Here is an 18,467-nt window from a genome sequence, read left to right on the forward strand (position 1 = left end):
ATATATAACCACTTCTCAATTCCGTCAGACCCTTCCTACTGAACACTAGAGTTTCCTAATACAGCTGCCCTTTAACCTCTCTTGGGATCCTCCAGTCCCCCTGGCCGGATCGGCTAGTTTATTATGCTGCTTACCGGCAACCATCAATCTTCACATGCGTAATCTGCTCCTCCCAAATTTTCAGTGTGATACCCCGATACCGAGCACCATGTCGCGCTTCCTTAAAACAAAAGGTGGGGCTTGCTTCCCAAATCTCCGAATGCAATGACTAGGCCTATATAAGCAATGGCATCTCCCTTCCCTCCTCCAAATCTTTAATTATTCCTCGTTTGAACAAGCTCTCGTCTTCTGTTGAGTTTACCATTCTCGTTTCCTTGTTGCCTTCATGTCACATCTCAAAAAGATCCAGGATAGGACTCCGGTCGAGAGTTTGTCACCTCAGGACAAAAAGGAAATCAAGTCGCTCTTTGACAGTCTGCCATTGCCCTCTTCTGACCTAGCTAACTCCTACGCAGTCCCAGGGTCAGCCAAAACTGGATATTCACCTACATTCAGAAATAGTTATGTCAGAAACGGATCGTTGATCGAGACGCTACATCCTTCTCTGAGGACTCTGCATGAGTTGTTCAGTAACTCTGTTCAGTTGTATGGAGAAAGGGACTGTTTGGGTTCTAGACTTTATGACCATGATGTAAAGGACGGTTATGACGATTATTTCACGTTTGAGAACTACAGGACGATTTGCGAACGAAAGTCTAATTTGGGAGCTGGTATAATTCATTCCGTGCTAGATAACGAATACAGAATTGACCCAAAAGACGGCGGTTTTGACCTTGCAGATTATAACACCAATAACTTCATTGTCAGTCTGTATGGTAGAAATAGGGCTGAATGGGTGCTATCTGATTTGGCCTGTCAAACCTACAGTTTACCGGACACTGCATTGTATGATACATTAGGACCCACAACTTCCGCTTATATCCTTGAGCTGACAAAGTCTCCAGTAGTAATTTGCTGCGCTGAGAAGATTGAAAAACTTATTGAGCTCAAGACAAACAATCCAGAGTCACTCAAGCATTTTATCACCATCATTTCTATGGATAATCTTGATTTTCAAGATTTTTCCATCAACGACCTTATAAAAAGAGCCAACAGTGTTCAAATTAAACTGTTAGATTTGGGACAAACAGAAGAGCTGGGTAAGGCTTCTCCTGTGGCAGAAATACCTCCACTTCCTTCGACCATATACACTATTTCGTTTACCTCAGGAACCACTGGAGTTCCCAAGGGAGTAGTATTGACACACAAAATAGCCACTGCAGCAGCCACGTTTGCTTTATCGCATATAGGGCTTCCTGACAGCGGAAGAACGCTGAGTATTCTTCCCTTGGCTCATATTTTTGAAAGGCAAGTATCCAATCTAGCGCTTGTCGCTGGAGTAGCTTTAACATTCCCACATCTCCCAGGCCCAGAGCATATTGTTCCAAACCTTCGTATAAGTAAACCTTGTGCTCTAACTGCTGTGCCGAGATTGTATAACAAGTTTGAAAGTGCAATCAAGTCTTCCCTTCTAAGTGGACCGGAGACAATTACCCAGAAGCTGGTTTCCGCCATAATTAGCCAAAACATCCGAACTCAATCGGCCAAAGATGGGAATAAGGGCAACAATTTTATTTCACGACAATTGGTCACAAAGAAAATCAGGGCATCTTTAGGATTAGATAACTGTCAATTCTTGGTTACTGGCTCAGCACCCATTGACCCAGAAACGATGAAGTTCTTGAAGGGATCTCTAGGAGTTGGATTTATGCAAGGTTATGGGCTAACGGAATGTTATGCTGGAATCTGCATCTCATCAGCTTATCTGAAAGAAAATGGTTCCTGTGGTGCCATTGGGATATCTGCTGAAATGAGGTTGAGAGATGTGCCTGAAATGAACTATTTCTCTGGAAAACAACTTGCGGATGGGTCGTATCACGGTGAGCTGCAATTACGTGGTCCTCAGGTTTTCAGCTACTACTATAAAAGACCCGATGAGACTGAAAAAGCATTTGATAAAGACGGCTGGTTCTGTACTGGAGATATTGCTAGAATTGACAAAAATGGAAAGCTTTACATTATTGACAGAGTTAAGAATTTTTTCAAATTATCCCAAGGGGAGTACGTAACACCAGAGAAAATTGAGAACATTTACCTTAGTAGTTCTCCTTTGATTTCACAAGTTTTCATTCATGGTGACTCTCTGCATTCTTTTTTGGTGGCTGTTGTTGGTGTAGATGAAACGTTTTTCAATAATTTGAGATCAGTTGACCCGTCAATCATTAAGAATTATGAACTCAAATCCACTGAAGACACCATTGAAAAATGCAATGCTAATAAAGATTTGAAGAGATCTCTTCTCTTTCTATTCAATAAGAGTGTCGAAAGTGCTGGATTGTTGGGTTTTGAAAAAATCCACAACTTTCACCTTGCGTTTGAACCGTTAAAGATTGAAGACGATACTCTGACTCCTACGTTTAAACTTCGTAGGGTTCAAGCCAAGCACAAATTTGACACCGAATTGGCTAATTTGTACAATGAGAAGAGTCTTCTGAGGGAGACTAAGATGTAGTTTTTAGACTTGAATTTATGACCTCTGTTTTTTATTTCATTTTTGGTATAGCTCAATGTGTCATTATCACAGGTTTTCCCTCCTCCCACTCTTTGATGGCATTATCAATGTTGAACCAGTATTTTAGTTTGATACTCTCCATTGCTGCATTCTCGTAATCCTCGTCTTTGAACAACTGGCCCAACTTGCTGATGGACTCTGCAATTCGTTCATCGTTACTGATTTTGAGGGCAGCCAACTCCGAATCGTCGGAAACATTCTCCAATTCTTCATGTATCTCCAAAATGTCAAGAAGAAGAGCTTTATCCTTGAATTGGTAGCTTTTTGAGGCTTCATCTGTGGTAATGTCAATGTTTGCATTCAATTTTAAGATGTACTGTGCTCGTGTTAGGGGTGATTTCAATGTGGCATAAGCATTGTTCAGGAGACTTGAATATTCTTCATCGTCCAGGTGCACTTTATCATCCCCACTATTCAAAATATCAGGATGGTATTTGGCTTGTAGCTTTCTGAACTCCTTTCGAAGTTGTCTTTGGTCGACATCGAAACTTCCGGCGGGTGGAGGACCATAAGGGAAGGTGTTATGAAAGATTCTGTAATAATTCACTTTTGCCGCATCAAGCAGCACGCTTTTCTGGCTAAACAAACGAATACGAGTGGAGCTAGCAAATCTTGGGATCAATTGTAGACCTCTAAACATGTTCAAAGTGGGGTATTCTTGGAGGCAGGTGTTTGAATACTAAGGATCAATTGTGGAGGAAAATGAAATACTCGGTGCTTACGTTAGCAAGACCTCATCGAAACTCATCTTCTTCACTAGGAAACATCCCTCAGTCGACTCCACATGATACCAAAACCTTTGTATAACTCCCTAGTGAGGTTGCATCTACAGGTCTATCCCGCTCCACTCACAGCTTCACAGTCCACTTTTGTGTTTAATCGCGTTATTCAGCCTATTATAACCGACATGAATTCCAACTATAATGCAAAGAGACTTGCATCAGAGAGGATGTACTATTCTCCAGTCTACTACAAGACTCATTTCAACGTACAGCATCAGAAATTTGGAAGAGACATCTCCCTCATACTAGACATTAATGGAGTGGAAAACTTCGATTCCCTGGTCAAGTATAAGAAACGACCCGAGCTATCACCTACACTCAAAGACGAAAGAATAAATGAACTTTACATCCAGTTTAACAGAATCAAGGGCATACTGAAACCTCATTTACTAGATAATATTCCAACCAGTTTTCCAATCAAGGCCAAGGACGAAGAATCACCCGAAATTAATGTGACTGACGCTACGGCGGAAAGACCATACTGGCTTGCGAACGACCAGGCAACTATGGATATGGAACTGGTTGCAGATTTGAGTCGGATGTCACTGTTTATTCTAAAAGATGTCACGGTGGGAAAGAATATATTTCTTAACATGTACAATGCTGATGCATTTCACAACAACGATGAATCAGGGTTGTTGGAGGGAAAAACGTCAGAGGTGATGTTAATGGGATTTAATGGCTTTAAATGATTACATATAATGAATGCACTAATAGATAGTTCAGTTGACTTTTTCCAGCAGTTTGTCCAGTTTCTCTTTATCTGTTTGAATAAGCTCATACAGATATTGGATACCCTGTTGCTGTTTGCCCAGGACATCTGTCACTTTACTAGTTGTGGATAAATCTCTCTCTTGGACCTGCTCTTGGGTGATGAGTAGACCACTTTCTTTTTGCTGCTGTTGACTGAGGTTTTTGGCTCTTTCTCTCAGATTAGAAAGTCTACCCCATAATTCGTTTGTTCTTCCCAATCCCGCAGGATCGTTCAAAGTGTTGAATAACTTTTCAAATTCTAACTTCAAATGCTCTTCATCAGTTGATAATGGGTAACCTCTGGACTTCAAAACCGATAGAATTATAGCGAGTCTGAGTAATTTCTTGCTCAGGTTCTTGTACTTCACTTTGCACTCGGTTAACCTTGCACTGGTGTTGAGATCGTGTTTTTCACCTAGATCGGTAAGATTATCGTTTATCGTATTGAGAATAATTCTGGACTGACGAACATGCTCTGTTTGCGTGTTGGCTCTTGTTAACAAATCATCAAATCCCTTGGCCTTAACAGGGATGGAATTATACTTGGTGGGTCGGTTCGACATTGCCTTTTCCCATTCCTCCGGTAGTTCATCCTGCGGCCTTTGGACATTGGCAAGACTTTCATTTGAAGGAAGCTTGTTGTAAAAGTGAGTTTTCAACATACAATTAGGGGACGAAGGATCCCAAGAGTTCTTGACTTTAATGATTTGATCTGTAATGGTAGGAGTGTAGTTATTAGAATTATTGTTGAACGTGGCAACCGCTTGATTTGATTGCATTTGTTGCAGAGCATTAGATGGCTGTGATTTTTGCTGCTGACTCCAGGCAAACGAAGGTTGGGCCGATGTTGGAACGTTGTTGTTCACTTGGTTGTTTGCATTTGTGTTGGCATTGTTACCGAATAATCCGCCAGCTGTGTTTGAGGTATTGGTGCTAGTGTTACCACCAAATAACCCACTGGAAGTACCAGTATTATTAGTGCTTCCAAACAAGCCTCCCGAAGGGGCACCAGTGTTTGTGGTATTTCCAGTGTTGCTGGTACCAAAAAGTCCTCCACTGTTCGTGCTAGTGCCCTTGTTTCCAAACAGTCCTCCAGACGCAGTATTGTTATTGCCTCCAAACAAACCCCCCGATCCGGCGTTGTTCGTGTTGCCATTATTTGGATTAGCATTGGCATTACCGAACAGTCCACCGGAAGTTGTGTTATTGGCATTGGAGGCATTGTTCCCAAATAGCCCCCCCGATGCTGTATTATTTACATTAGTGTTGTTGTTATTGCCAAACAGTCCACCGGATGTGGTATTAGAAGTGTTCCCCGTATTGGCCCCCGTATTGGCTCCAAATAGACCAGTGCTTGCACCAGTAGTTCCAGCAGGCTTGGCACCAAACAGTCCGCCGGAATTGGAAGACGAAGGGTTTGTGTTTAGATTCAACCCGCCGCTAGTTGGTTTGGCACCAAACGAAAAACTGGAAGAACCAGCCGCAGGGGCAGCATTGTTGCTAGTATTCGATCCAAAGGAAAATCCCCCCGTGGAAGTGTTTCCTGGCGCCGCATTCGTCTTAGCTCCAAAATTGAAAGACATGGGCGATGATATCAATGGTACTCGTTCTTCCTTACAGATCTCAGATGTTATGTTTCTTCACTGTCTAAAAATCTTGTATTGGAATGTGCTCACGACCTTTTTTTCTCTATACTCAGAGGTGCTCGAATTTTTTCCAACCAATCAACCTCAAGTGAAGTTATCCCAAAGAGTAACACTATCAAGGCCCAGGTCTGACGAAACACACACAGAATGTCTAGTACGCACACAAATGACTCCCTTAACTCATCTAACTACGTGGACAAACTGAAGGATACCCACTTCGTGTTTGAAAATGATAAATTACCCTCTGAGATCCCAGATGTTGAGGAAGTTGGAGCCACCACAGCTCCTCTGTTAAGTGCAGCATATTTCATCGGGGCCAAGTGCCAGGACTACAATGACGACTTCATGTTGTGTCAGAAGGAGGCCAAGGGCAACGGGCCTATTGACTGTTTGAAGGAAGGTCGTCGTGTAACCAGATGTGCCTCAGGCGTCTTGAAAGACTTGAATACCCACTGCTCTGACGAGTTCAGATTGCATTGGCAATGTCTGTCATTTTCTAACCTGGAGTACAAGAATTGTAGAAAGGCCGAGTCATTGTTAAATAAATGTGTGTTTGAAAAGATGAACCTTGTGAAGAAAATTCCGGGGATCCCTGAAGACCGCCAAATTCATCTCAAACAAAACCCAGTATTGAAGCCTGTTGCATTACATCAAGATTCTGAAGTGGCCTTCAAAAAAGCCCAGAACGAAAACAGTATTTAGACATAGTTTGATGTATTTATTTATTTATTAATGTAGGTTAAAGAAAGAAAGCTAGAAAAATACATCAGAGACAAAAATTAGTTCAAGTCTCCCAATGCTTTAGTCTTTTAAATTCATGTAGACATGCAGAAAGTGCACTCATAAATTCTTCATTTGTCAACACAGTTAGTCGGCCATCATTTCCAAGGGCAATATCCGTTTCCTGTCTTAGTGCAAGGTTATTGGAAATGTTCTCAATTCTAGTAATGACATGCTCCAATAATGAAAAATAGTCCTCATCACCAAGCTTAGATGTCATCACCATGGAAATCTGATCTGTAATGATAGAGCTGGTGTCATTGAACACTCTGCCTGACTGCAAAACAGTGAGTATGTGCTCTAACCTAAAAGCAATTCTTCTCAACTTCCAAATATCACGAGCAGCTATAATTCCCATGATTCCATAGTCCCTGTCTCGGACAACTTGTGTAGCAACCATTTCGTCCTTATCCATCTTCTGCTCAGTACAGTCAATTCTCTCAGCCAATGATCCGGGATAACCCAGACAAATCTTTTCAGGATTTTCCAGTCCCTTCAACTTACGCTCTCCAATAACGAAAAACACCCACTTATCAACCTCAAGCTGTTCGAATTCGCTTTCGATTTGGCATGCGTAAGAGGCATCAGTTCCATAAGCTTCAGCAACGGTCTGTTTCCATTGATCACCAAACCTTTCTCCTGTGAATGATTTCAGCTTCTCGTGGCTCTCATCCAGTTTTTCAAATTCGTGAATAAACTGGGAACTCAATGCAATATGACCACCGTCTGCAACACCGCTTACACGCGATGCCAGATTCACCATAGGCCCAAAATAATCCATTCTACGAGTAATAAGATCGGCCTCACAGACAGGAGACCCCCAATGTATACCCATTCTGACACTGAGTCCTCGAAACAAGTCGTTGCCATATTTGTCTTGAACTCTAGCGCAATGAGGACTCTTGATAATCTCCTCAGGCCAGCTTTCATGCAACAATTGCTTTTGAACGGAGAAACACCATAAAAGTGCAGATGTTGGGGTAGGAAACGCAACCATAAAAGCATCTCCTTCGGTTTTCACTTCATAACCACCAACAATTTTCAGTTGCCGCCTCATTATAGAGTTATGCAGTTTTATGGCCGTTCTCATACTTATTGGATTCGTCTCCCATAACTTGGTGGAATTTTTGATGTCAGTAAATACCATGGCAACGTTTCCTACAGGTGGATAAATTTCGTCTTCAAGTTTGATTAAGTTTGAATACTCTTGTCTCAAAACGTCCCTTGTGGTTTGGTTATTTGCAACCATCTGTTTATATCTCAACGAAATCACAATAACGGTGATGTTTCCACTGCAACCATAGGAAATTGCATAGTCTCTTAGCGTTTCGGCGGCAATCATCGGATTATTTACATCATTTCTGATAATGTCAAAAGCGAGGTCCATTGAAATCAGTTTCCAGAGCTCCTTTGTAGCAAGAACAATAGCCCCATCCGTAGCTTTCAACTCAAATTGAGAAATTTTAGGAGCAGCATTGACCGTTGGCACCAGATTCCAGAATCCAAACGCTCTAGAAATATCAACCACATCGTTAACTTTTCCCTCCGTGGTTACAAATCCTCCTGATGCTCTAATCCTCTTATACTCGGATGGCTCATATGGTTCATGTTTCTGGGTTAAAACATCAAATTCTCCAGTGCTTGTAGTCTTGATGGACAGTGTATCTCCAACATTGGCCACATGAATTTTACGGCCTTGGATAAGGATTACAGTCCCGCTACACCCTGTCTTTCCTCCACTTCGAGCTAAATATTCTTTGGTCTGGCCTGGGAAATGCGAAGGATCGACATTTCCTGTACTTGGATCATCAATCAGTGTGTTAATTTCTTGATTGCATTGCAGAAATGCTCTTCTTAAAGCGTCTACCGGCGTCCCGGAAGCCATCTTGCTATCTATAGCATCCAATTGAGTTTCTAGAAAGTTTTTAAAGACTTCTTCCAAAACTTTTGTAACATGGACATCGTTGTTCTTACCATCAAAAAGACAGATAAGAGTCTCATCTTCCTTTTCACGGAATTTCTCTACAACACAGTCACGCGTAGTTAAGCTGCTATTCCTTCCCAATGTGTCAGAAATACCATATCCATAGCCTCCAAAAGTCGAAGGAGTACTTCTTACCCTGGTTTTGATGGAGTTTTCAATCGTATCGTTCCAAGTAACATCGACAAGGCCAAGAATACACAAATCCTGAAGGCTGCCAAATTTACTTGTAGTTTTTTCACCCATATCCTTCGACGTGGAAGTCGTGGACGAAATCTTCAAACTTTTGTTGCCTGAAAAATTCAAGTACTTCAACTCTTTGTTCATGTTCCAATTCCAATATCTGGGTGAATCTGAGATATCATACTTCAAAATATTAGAACCCACGTCCAACACGGACAACCTGGGAATTTTTGATAGTTCATAAGGTAATGATTGGAATCGATTGCCGTTCAAATGTAATACGGTTAAATTCGTCAGTGATTCTAAATCGTCTGGCAAAATTGTCAACTCGTTTCCACTCAGATAAAGGTGGGTCAAATTCTTCAAATGACCCAAAGAACCGTTTGTAAGGTCATAAATACCATTATACGAAATGTTCAGAGATCTGAGGTTTTTGAAATTTATCAAATTGGAAAGGTATCGATTTCTTAATCTGTTGTGGGACAAACTTAAAATTAATAAAGAATTGCCCAATTTATTCTCCCCTGTAAGTGCTGGAGTATCTGGTAAAGAATTTGATGACAAAATAAGCTCTCTCAAATTAAGCTGCCATATAGTTATAGGCAACGTCTTGATGTTATTCAAATGCAAATCTAAGCTGGTTAGTTCTTGCAACTCTGATATTTCATCTGGTAGGGTTGTCAAATTATTATTACAAACTGATAGTTTCTTCAATTTTTTCAGCGTGGAGATCTCTTTGGGGAGAAAACTCAAATGATTATGATTCAATATCAAATGCGTGACTTGAGGAACATTACTCAATACAGAAGGTGAAAGAGATGTTAGTTTTGCCTTTGTCAAGTCCAGATATCTCAATGATTCTAAGGTACCGATAACGGAAAAGTGTGTTACTGGATTCAAATCCAATTGGAGTGTTCTGAGACTGGCAACCTTTGAGGTGTAAGATGTACAGAGGTTACCAGTTAAGTACAAGTTTTGTAAATTGTCCAAAGTTCTCAAACAGCTCATATCTTCCAATTGATTGAACCGCAAGTCCAACGTTTTGATAGATTTAACTTCAACTATCGAGTCTGAAACCTTGCCCGCTAGCTTGTTACCTGAGAGCTTTAAGGTTACCAACTTAGTTAGGTTCTTAATTTCCACTGGTATGTTTGATATGGAGTTATAAGACAAATCTAACTCTGTGAGATTAGGCAGATCAAATATCTCTTGCGGTATAACTTTGATGTGGTTTGACGATAGGTTTAAATAACGAAGTAGGGCAAGTTCTCCAAAATTACTAGGCAGTTGAGTAATACGATTGTTCGAAATCTCCAAATTGGTGAGTGTAGATAATAGAGTAATGTCCTTGGGTATCTGTCTCAGGTAGTTAGTTTCAAGGTCCAGATTACGCAAGTTTGCAAATTGAAATATGTTTTTGTGTAGTGAGTGAGCTCTGTTTCCAGTGAATTTTAGGGTCTGCGTGTTTCGACAACCTTGAATAAAGTCTAATGGGATAAATATGGATGGGTTTTTGGACACATCTAGATAGATGATGTCTTCTGCCTGTTGATGAATTGTGTTTGGAATTGTTCTCAAGTCTAGATTCTTTAAGTCAGCCCTCCCATAGCGGACGGATATCCTGGACTTTATGCTAGGGTTTAAACCTTTTTCCTCATTGTATTCGAAAATGAACTTGTATAAGTAGGTCATGTCAAGTTGTTTCCAATCATCCGGATCGGTGAATCCGCTCAAATTCAACAACCTTTCTTGAATCCGGAGGGGATGATCATCCAACGATAAGACTTCGTGTAGCCCACCACATCTAAGCAATATTCTGTAATCTTCATTGGGATTAAGCCAATGGCCATTTTCTAGTCTCTTGATAATCTGCCTAAAGTTCTCATTGATTGTCACATTAAGCGTCCTTCCATTATTATCCTTAAAAACTTTGAGCCTTCCTACCAAAGGTTGGTTATGGTAAAGATGGTGGTGTGGCTCTGAGACTTTTTTCTCTTCATTGGATGCATCACCTACAGTCATATCATGAGGATGCCCATGAACGGGACACTCAGTGTTTGGTTCATGAATGCAATTGGGATCGATTGCTTCGGATTCGACATGATCTTTCTTCTTTCCAAATGAGCTTATTGACGATTGTTCAGATTCGGCGTCTGTGGACGATGTTGAAGATAATGTCAGACTTTTTTCCTGTTCTTTCATATTCGATGCTTTAACACTCCAACTCTGTGGCGGCTGCCAAGCTGACATGTGTGTTATATTCCCATTTGTAGGTATATCATCATCACTCAAGTTGTTGAGGTTGAATCCTGTGAATGACTTGGTCAGAGTATTATTATTAGCATCGTCCCCTTCATCATCACTGTCGTCTTTCCTTGATATAAAAGCTGATAGATCCTCGACAGATCCAGTGGGTGAAAGCGTAGTAGGCTCTTCAGTGGTAGACCTTCGTCTGGAGTCACCAACAGAGGGCGAAGGGGTCTGAAACACATTCTTCAAAGCAACCGCAGGATTGTGAATATGGATATGATGATGGGGTTCCATTTTTTCATCCTTCTTTTTGTGTATTGGTCCAGGCACCAGAGAATAACGGTGGGATGCAACTGAAACTCTTCTGGGGTCATTATCATCTGTCTTGCTAGATGTACGTCTCAACTTACTCAAAATCCTTCGGGTCTTGGTGTATTTGGGGGTCAACGACTGTTTCCCTGGATGGTCTGGATCGTGTTGATTCCCCAACCCATTATCGGTGATTGACATAGGCATGGGTTAGAGAAGAAAAGGCTTGATGCTGTCGCTTATCAGTTTTTGCCCGCCACGAAAATGCCCCGTGGTTTGGTGGAAACTCAATCCTGCGAGTATTAAAGCAATGTACAACCTTGAAGGGTACAAAAATAGACAGAAAAATTAATGAAAGTGACCAAAATGAGGTGATGGTTCAGTTAACTATGGTGCCTAACCAACAAGTCGAATGCAGTCTAATCTGGGGACTTGAGTGCAATTGACAGCCAAACAAAAATAGAAAAAACGACCTCGGTGAGGGTTGAACTCACGATCTTGCGATTAACAGTCGCACGCCTTAACCAACTTGGCCACGAAGTCTTTTTGCGGAAGTGAAACATTTTAAGTTTGCCAGAATATTGTGGTGATACTCAATAGTCAGCAGGAACTACATGTTGAAAATAGTGGTCTAAAGAGTAGCTATGCTTGGTAACGTGTGAAATGACCTTGGTCTACTACTAAGCTCAATGCGCTTTCAACCAATGAAAGATGGGAGTCTCTGAACAGCCAGATTAAGTTAGCTACAATGCTCGATGGTTGCAAGTCCCTCTTGTGTTCTTAGCATAACCAGATTTCTACGCACATGTGGTGGCAGCACGTGCTATTCAAGGTGACTAACTGTAAAGTGAAATTTTCCGTGGGTTTTGGTTTCTACATCAGGTGATGCATACAATTTTAGGTAGATCATATATATATTTTTGTGACCCTATCTGGAAAGTCGAGACTACAGAAAGTGTGACAAACCTGCATACGATGTGCGGACATCTGGGATAAGATCAGCAGGTATGAATGACAGCTGAGACAACAATTGTCAGATAGATGAATGCGATGAAGACCGATTTGGGCATATTCCGAAACAAATTTCCCTAAGTGGACTAATGGACGACCCATGTCACGTAACCGATCGGAAATGTCAGCGGATTACAGGACCCTACAATAAAAGGAGTCATGCAGGTCTATGAATAGTATAATGCGTGGTATTGCAATCATTGTTACCAGAGGCACAAACGACAAATTTCTAGTTCAGTTGAAGACCATGGGGTTCTCACACAGTTAAGATTTAACCCACGGCTCTTGTTAAGGAGCAAAAATAGACAGCTAACACTCTTGTAACCTAGACAATCAAAAGCGACTCGGTTCGGCCTTCTAATCACATTTCATTAATCACGCATGCACAAAAGTAGGCAACTGCAGCTTAGAGTTGGACTCGAGCAAATCCCTCCACTCATCCTGTAATGACCCCAGATTGATTCTATTCATAGCATTGAGCATTGGTAGTGCGTCAAAGCTCGCTCAGAACCATCCTTGTAATCCTTCTTTTATAACTATTACTGAGGAAAAAGCCAATTTCGTACTCTCCACTGGAAAACTTCCAGCGAATGCAGAGGTCAAAACACCCGTAGATGAGCTTTTAAGCTGGCGATGAGGGAAGCTTTTCCATGGTTTGCTTATATTCTCTGCCAAGAAACACAAGCTGTAATGGATACATGCTTCACAGTATTGCGCAGGAACTATAACTCTAGCCTCAAAATAGATTTCATCAGGTCACAGTGAACGGTCAAACATTCCTGATTGGAAACACATCAACGAGGTATAAATATCTGGCTGTGATTGCCTTGTTTCGTCAACAGCTTTATCGAATCAAAATGTTAACAACAATTCTTGCACTCGCTTTCTTTAGGGCTTTGGTGTTAGCTGACTCAGTGGAATTTTACATATATGTTTGGCAACCTGGCTTTGGTGTAGAAGATGCCTATTGGGGAGTTGATGAGTCTGGCCTGATTACTGCAGTTGGTCCCGGATACGTCTCTGACGACATACCTCAAGTTCTATTTGTTGTCACCACGGATGGTAAATTACAAGGAAACGGCCAACTAGTGGAAATAACCCCACCATATGACTTCCTAACTCTGAGACAAAATAATACTGGTACCAGTGGCTTTTCGATTGACTATGATGACATCCCCACACTCCTACTAAACGGAGCAGCAATTGATCATGTATGGTCTTGTTTGAGTCCAGACGGTGACCATGGTTTCGTTATCAGTTCGGATTCACCAAATGCAAGTTGCAGCGGCTTTACCGTTAGGATTTCTTTACAACAGGAACCAGGACCATGCGAGGGTGACGAATGTACAGAACCTCCAGAACCTCCAGTGTGCTCTGATGACGATGACGAATGTACAGAACCTCCAGAACCTCCAGTGTGCTCTGATGACGATGACGAATGTACAGAACCTCCAGAACCTCCAGTGTGCTCTGATGACGATGACGAATGTACAGAACCTCCAGAACCTCCAGTGTGCCCTGATGACGACGATGAATGTCCAGAGCCACCAACTGACACAACTGATGAGACTCCAACCGAGACCCCAACCGAAACCCCAACCGAAACTCCAACCGAAACTCCAACTGAGACCCCAACCGAAACTCCAACTGAGACTCCAACCGAGACTGCCTACCCACCAACTCTACCAACTGACACAACTCTCACAACCGCTCCAACTTCAACTAGTAGCGAGGTCTCGACACCTTCTCCAAGCCCTTCTGTAGGAGATGCCAATGTCATTGTTAATACCCTTGGATTAACAGGACTGATTGCTGTAGTTGCCATGGTGTTATTGGCTTGAGTGGTCATCCAAGTGTCAACGATTCACACAATCTTCTTTCAATTGTCCCTAATCCAGTAATTTTTTATTCTATTTTTCTTTTTAATTCTCGACAGGTTTACTTATTTCTTGAACCTATCACTCAGGTACGGCTCAGCCCTTTCGTTAGCCTAAGAAATTAGAATCAATTCTATTTCGAGAATAGGCAATTACACAACTCTTGTCTCCAAATCAGTACAGTGATATGGTGGAACGGTGTGGCTGTAAGATGCGCATATCTAAGGTTTATTGAATATTAATAGAACTCAGAAAACAGTTATCGCTTAGAGTCTGGCCCAAGAATGTTCCCCTGGCATCATCAATAAGAGAAGCATTCCAAAAATAAAACTGCTTAAAATAGTCTCCAAGCCCCTAAAGACCCTGGCGTGGTCGCGCTGCGAAAGTTGCATGACAGGTGCAGTTATGGTTGGTACAGATCAACATGTGCCAGAATCCTACCGGGTTCCAACGTATGAAATATCCAAAAATGAGACCGGTGAAAACTAATGGTTGATATAGAAAAAAAGACCCAACACCAATTATTTTATTAGACAATTCGTCTATTGCTTCTCTCCGAGTGCTTGCCCAAAAGATTGAATAGAGAGATCTGCGGTTGACTCGTAGTCCGCTTGGCTTCGACAATTCATCAGATTTGGTGCCAAGAACGGGGATCATACATTTTTATAAAGACGAAAATAGCACGCAGATTACTTCCTTAGCCTCGAACGAGTACCTTTCCAGGCGTAATGACCGCCACAAGTTCATGATTATGATTCCCGATGACAGTGTATAAATTGACAAGAATAATTCTCTGATTCCGTTTATTCAAATCAACAGTATCTGTCTGTTTATCAATATGTTTAAAAAATTACTTCCCCTAGCTCTCTTCAAAGCAATAGTTTTGGCCGATTCCACCTCTTTTACCATCAACTTTGGACCTGGTGAAGGTCATAGTGGTACTCCTTTGGGTGTTAACGATGCTGGCGTCATCATTCCGAGCACCACTGGAGTTCGATTTTATGTCAATGATGACAGTCAACTGAAGGTTGACAACCACGAGCTGCAGGCGGCCTCACCATTAGATCTCCTGTCCTTGATTAATAGCGGTGCTGAAACCAAAGGGTTTTCTCTAGTTACCGACCCACCGGCCCTTTTGCTTAACGACGCGACCCCTAGTCTATGGATTTGTGAATCAAGTGACGTTTCTCGAATTGCAATCAGTATAGATTCACCAGCTGATGGCTGTATTCCATACTCCATCAAGCCTAAACTCGAGGCAAACGTCCGCAAAGGTGGTTTGTTTGCCAGAGATGATGATCTCACTGACAGCGATGGCGTTGACACTGATACAGAAGATGATTTGACTGACAACGATGGTGTCGATACCGATACAGAAGATGATTTGACTGATAACGATGGTATCGATACTGATACGGACGATGACTTGACCGACAATGATGGTATCGATACTGATACAGAAGGCGACTTAACTGATAACGATGGTGTTGACACCGACACAAATGATGATTGGACTGACAACGATGGTGTTGATACTGACACTGATGATGATTGGACTGACAATGATGGTATCGATACCGACACTGATAGTGATGATGACCAAAGTCTAGCTGGGCCTGTCAACCCACCAACGAGTGCAACTCTCGCAACCACTTCTACGTCCTCAACAAGCGCTACTTTCACAAGTCTGACAACTGGAGGTGATTTGACTGACTCTGATCCTGATAGCTGGACTGACAATGATGGTGTTGATACTGACACAGATGATGATTGGACTGACAATGATGGTATTAATACTGACACTGACACTGATAGTGACGATGACCAAAGTCTAAGTGGGCCAACCAACCCACCAACGAGCACAACTCTCGCAACTACTGCTACCTCCTCAACGAGCACCACTTCTGCAAGTGCTCTGGCCACTGGAGGTGATCTGACTGACTCTGATACTGATAGCTGGACTGACAATGATGGTATCGATACTGACACTGACAGTGACACTGATAGTGACGATGACCAAAGTCAAAGTGGACCAGGAAATTCACCAACGGGTGCAACTCTTGCAACTACTGCTACTACGTCCGCAACTAGCACCGTTTCAAATGGTCAAGTAACATCCTCAGATAATGGGGCCAATCATTTCGCTGGTGCAGTTGGATTATCAGGAGCAGCCGGTGGAGTTATTCTAGCTTTACTGATTTGATCAAGAATTAGTTGCCTATTGCTGATCCTGTTTAGTTATTTTCTTAGTATTTCCTCTTTTTCTTCTTCTTTGCTTTGTTTGTTTACTTTAAAAAAATCATTTCCAACTCCTGTCTTCGTAGTACTTTGCACCAAGCTATCATGATGAAACTTAGAATTATTGGGGATAACTAACTTCTTCGTAATTTGGTCTCTTTCAAACTCCGAAGACATTTCAGTCTGAAAGATCATGCTTTCCCATGCGTCCGAAATATTAATAGATCTTAGATTGTGGATGTTCAATTAATTCAATTCAGGAGGGTTCTAAATTTTGATAGGGATGTTAAGCACTAAGCCTTCAGGCTCCAAAAATAACACAGCTTGGCATCGATCTTGATGACCCTGAAGATGTTATTTCGCGAATGCATCAGCTGCATTACAGCAACGTATCTTAACGGATAAGAGATGGAGAGGCACCTTCGACACAATTGAAACTAGTGAAAAGGCAGTGTGAGCAAGTAAGCCGGAGTGGTCAAGTATTTTTAAGCAAAGTATACTTAATGGCACTTCAATGTTCCAAAAAGATAGATTTTTTTATGAGGGACTCCAAAACGAACGAGATTCAGATCTAAGCAATAGCTTGGTTGATTTGCCAAGAGGATGCTGTAGTGTTCGCACCCACACCATATATTTCAATCTGGACAAGAATAGAACTAACTGCTTGCTACCATCGTTGACAATTGGAAGACATATAAAAGCCACATGTTGCACCGTCACTTCTCGTTTCTTCACTCAACGGTTTATTCCCCTTTTTAAGTTGAAATGTATAGAAAATTGCTTCCCCTTGCTTTGCTCAGTGTTCCAGTCTTCGCCGATGACGATGACTCATTACCTTTTGTTATTGTTAACTCCGCGTCAGGAGAAACCCATGATGGAACTTACTGGGGTGTGAATAACGCCGGAGCAGTCGTTCCAAGCTCCACTGGAGTGCGATTTGTGGTCAACGACGACGGTGAGTTGGAAGGTAATGACGAGGAAGTTGAAGTGACCTCAAACGGGTTTTTGACCTTAAGAGATGACAATGATGAAAATGAGGGGTTTTCTCTCACAGATGATGATCCACCGGTTTTGCTGTTAAATCGTCAAACTCCTACCGTGTGGATATGTGGATCTGATGATGACGCCCGTATTGCTCTGGGTTCACAATCGCCACAAGATGATTGTGTAGAGTACTCCATTGAAGTTCAGCTGCAAAGTGGTTCAAGAAGCGGGTCCAGCACAAGAACAAGCAGTAGAACAACTGGAACCAGTGCAACCAGTGCAACCAGTGCAACCAGTGGAACCAGTGCAACAGGGACGACTACTGGAAGCACCTCGACAGCTACTGATGGAGCCCACAAGCTTGTTGGCGGGCTGTCTGGATTGGCTGGTGGTGTTGCCATTGCCCTATTGATCTAGCTGGCTCCCTGATCTCCCAGGAGCGATCCCACAGATCCTTGTTTTGTTTGTTTTGGCTTAGTAGGTTACTTAGGGAACACTGATTTACTAACATTGTGTGTAATAGGCAAGTCAATGCCAATGGAACAATTGCATCCTGAGCCAGTTGTCCTTCTTGTTTGTCAGGGGAACCTGTATGCAAAGCCTGTAACATAGATCAACCGCGAACTAGATCTCTGACTTGAACTGAAACAAGGACATTCCAGCTGTCATCGAAAAATAGCACCACTGGCAAGTCGGTTATTTTTTGAGTGTCCGCGAATGTATTGTTGCATAAGCTTCCTGTACATACAGAACAATTGTGTGGAGCTATTAGCCAAATTTTTCATGCATGTTCGAGATCATCGGCTGTCAAGAAAACCCTTTACGAATAACTCTGGCAAACGAACTGGCACTGGCCAACTTGTGATGACAGCTATTCTCGGCAATCCGTTACTCTTGCTACAGTGGTCAATATGGTGGAGACGATTTCGCTTGATTTTGTAGAACACTCTGCTCGCCAAGAAAGATGACTATAAATACATACATGCATCAATTGAAGTGCAC

At 42.0% G+C, this 18,467-nt stretch overlaps 8 protein-coding genes across 8 annotated transcripts; 5 read left to right on the forward strand and 3 right to left on the reverse strand.

Annotated features, from left to right (window-relative positions):
- Nucleotides 1–385: 385 nt before the first annotated feature.
- Nucleotides 386–2,611, forward strand: PAS_chr4_0352 (Long chain fatty acyl-CoA synthetase; the record flags this gene model as incomplete). Its single annotated transcript, XM_002493730.1, has 1 exon — nucleotides 386–2,611. One exon carries the CDS (start codon nucleotides 386–388, stop codon nucleotides 2,609–2,611), a length of 2,226 nt encoding a protein of 741 aa, XP_002493775.1.
- Nucleotides 2,612–2,663: 52 nt separating this feature from the next.
- PAS_chr4_0353 (Specialized J-protein that functions with Hsp70 in Fe-S cluster biogenesis in mitochondria) lies at nucleotides 2,664–3,311 on the reverse strand (the record flags this gene model as incomplete). The annotated part of the gene is made up of 1 exon (XM_002493731.1): nucleotides 2,664–3,311. The coding sequence occupies one exon, from the start codon at nucleotides 3,309–3,311 to the stop codon at nucleotides 2,664–2,666; it is 648 nt and encodes a 215-aa protein (XP_002493776.1).
- Nucleotides 3,312–4,175: 864 nt separating this feature from the next.
- On the reverse strand, nucleotides 4,176–5,789 carry PAS_chr4_0354 (Nucleoporin, essential subunit of the nuclear pore complex (NPC); the record flags this gene model as incomplete). Its single annotated transcript, XM_002493732.1, has 1 exon — nucleotides 4,176–5,789. One exon carries the CDS (start codon nucleotides 5,787–5,789, stop codon nucleotides 4,176–4,178), a length of 1,614 nt encoding a protein of 537 aa, XP_002493777.1.
- A 210-nt stretch (nucleotides 5,790–5,999) lies between these two features.
- On the forward strand, nucleotides 6,000–6,554 carry PAS_chr4_0355 (Hypothetical protein; the record flags this gene model as incomplete). The annotated part of the gene is made up of 1 exon (XM_002493733.1): nucleotides 6,000–6,554. The coding sequence occupies one exon, from the start codon at nucleotides 6,000–6,002 to the stop codon at nucleotides 6,552–6,554; it is 555 nt and encodes a 184-aa protein (XP_002493778.1).
- An 82-nt stretch (nucleotides 6,555–6,636) lies between these two features.
- On the reverse strand, nucleotides 6,637–11,562 carry PAS_chr4_0356 (Adenylate cyclase, required for cAMP production and cAMP-dependent protein kinase signaling; the record flags this gene model as incomplete). Its single annotated transcript, XM_002493734.1, has 1 exon — nucleotides 6,637–11,562. The coding sequence occupies one exon, from the start codon at nucleotides 11,560–11,562 to the stop codon at nucleotides 6,637–6,639; it is 4,926 nt and encodes a 1,641-aa protein (XP_002493779.1).
- Nucleotides 11,563–13,223: 1,661 nt separating this feature from the next.
- Nucleotides 13,224–14,207, forward strand: PAS_chr4_0357 (Hypothetical protein; the record flags this gene model as incomplete). Its single annotated transcript, XM_002493735.1, has 1 exon — nucleotides 13,224–14,207. One exon carries the CDS (start codon nucleotides 13,224–13,226, stop codon nucleotides 14,205–14,207), a length of 984 nt encoding a protein of 327 aa, XP_002493780.1.
- An 874-nt stretch (nucleotides 14,208–15,081) lies between these two features.
- PAS_chr4_0358 (Hypothetical protein) lies at nucleotides 15,082–16,446 on the forward strand (the record flags this gene model as incomplete). The annotated part of the gene is made up of 1 exon (XM_002493736.1): nucleotides 15,082–16,446. One exon carries the CDS (start codon nucleotides 15,082–15,084, stop codon nucleotides 16,444–16,446), a length of 1,365 nt encoding a protein of 454 aa, XP_002493781.1.
- Nucleotides 16,447–17,246: 800 nt separating this feature from the next.
- PAS_chr4_0359 (Hypothetical protein) lies at nucleotides 17,247–17,882 on the forward strand (the record flags this gene model as incomplete). The annotated part of the gene is made up of 1 exon (XM_002493737.1): nucleotides 17,247–17,882. One exon carries the CDS (start codon nucleotides 17,247–17,249, stop codon nucleotides 17,880–17,882), a length of 636 nt encoding a protein of 211 aa, XP_002493782.1.
- Nucleotides 17,883–18,467: the final 585 nt, after the last annotated feature.

Source organism: Komagataella phaffii, chromosome 4 (genome assembly GCF_000027005.1).
Source record: "Komagataella phaffii GS115 chromosome 4, complete sequence".
NCBI lineage: Eukaryota > Fungi > Ascomycota > Pichiomycetes > Pichiales > Pichiaceae > Komagataella > Komagataella phaffii.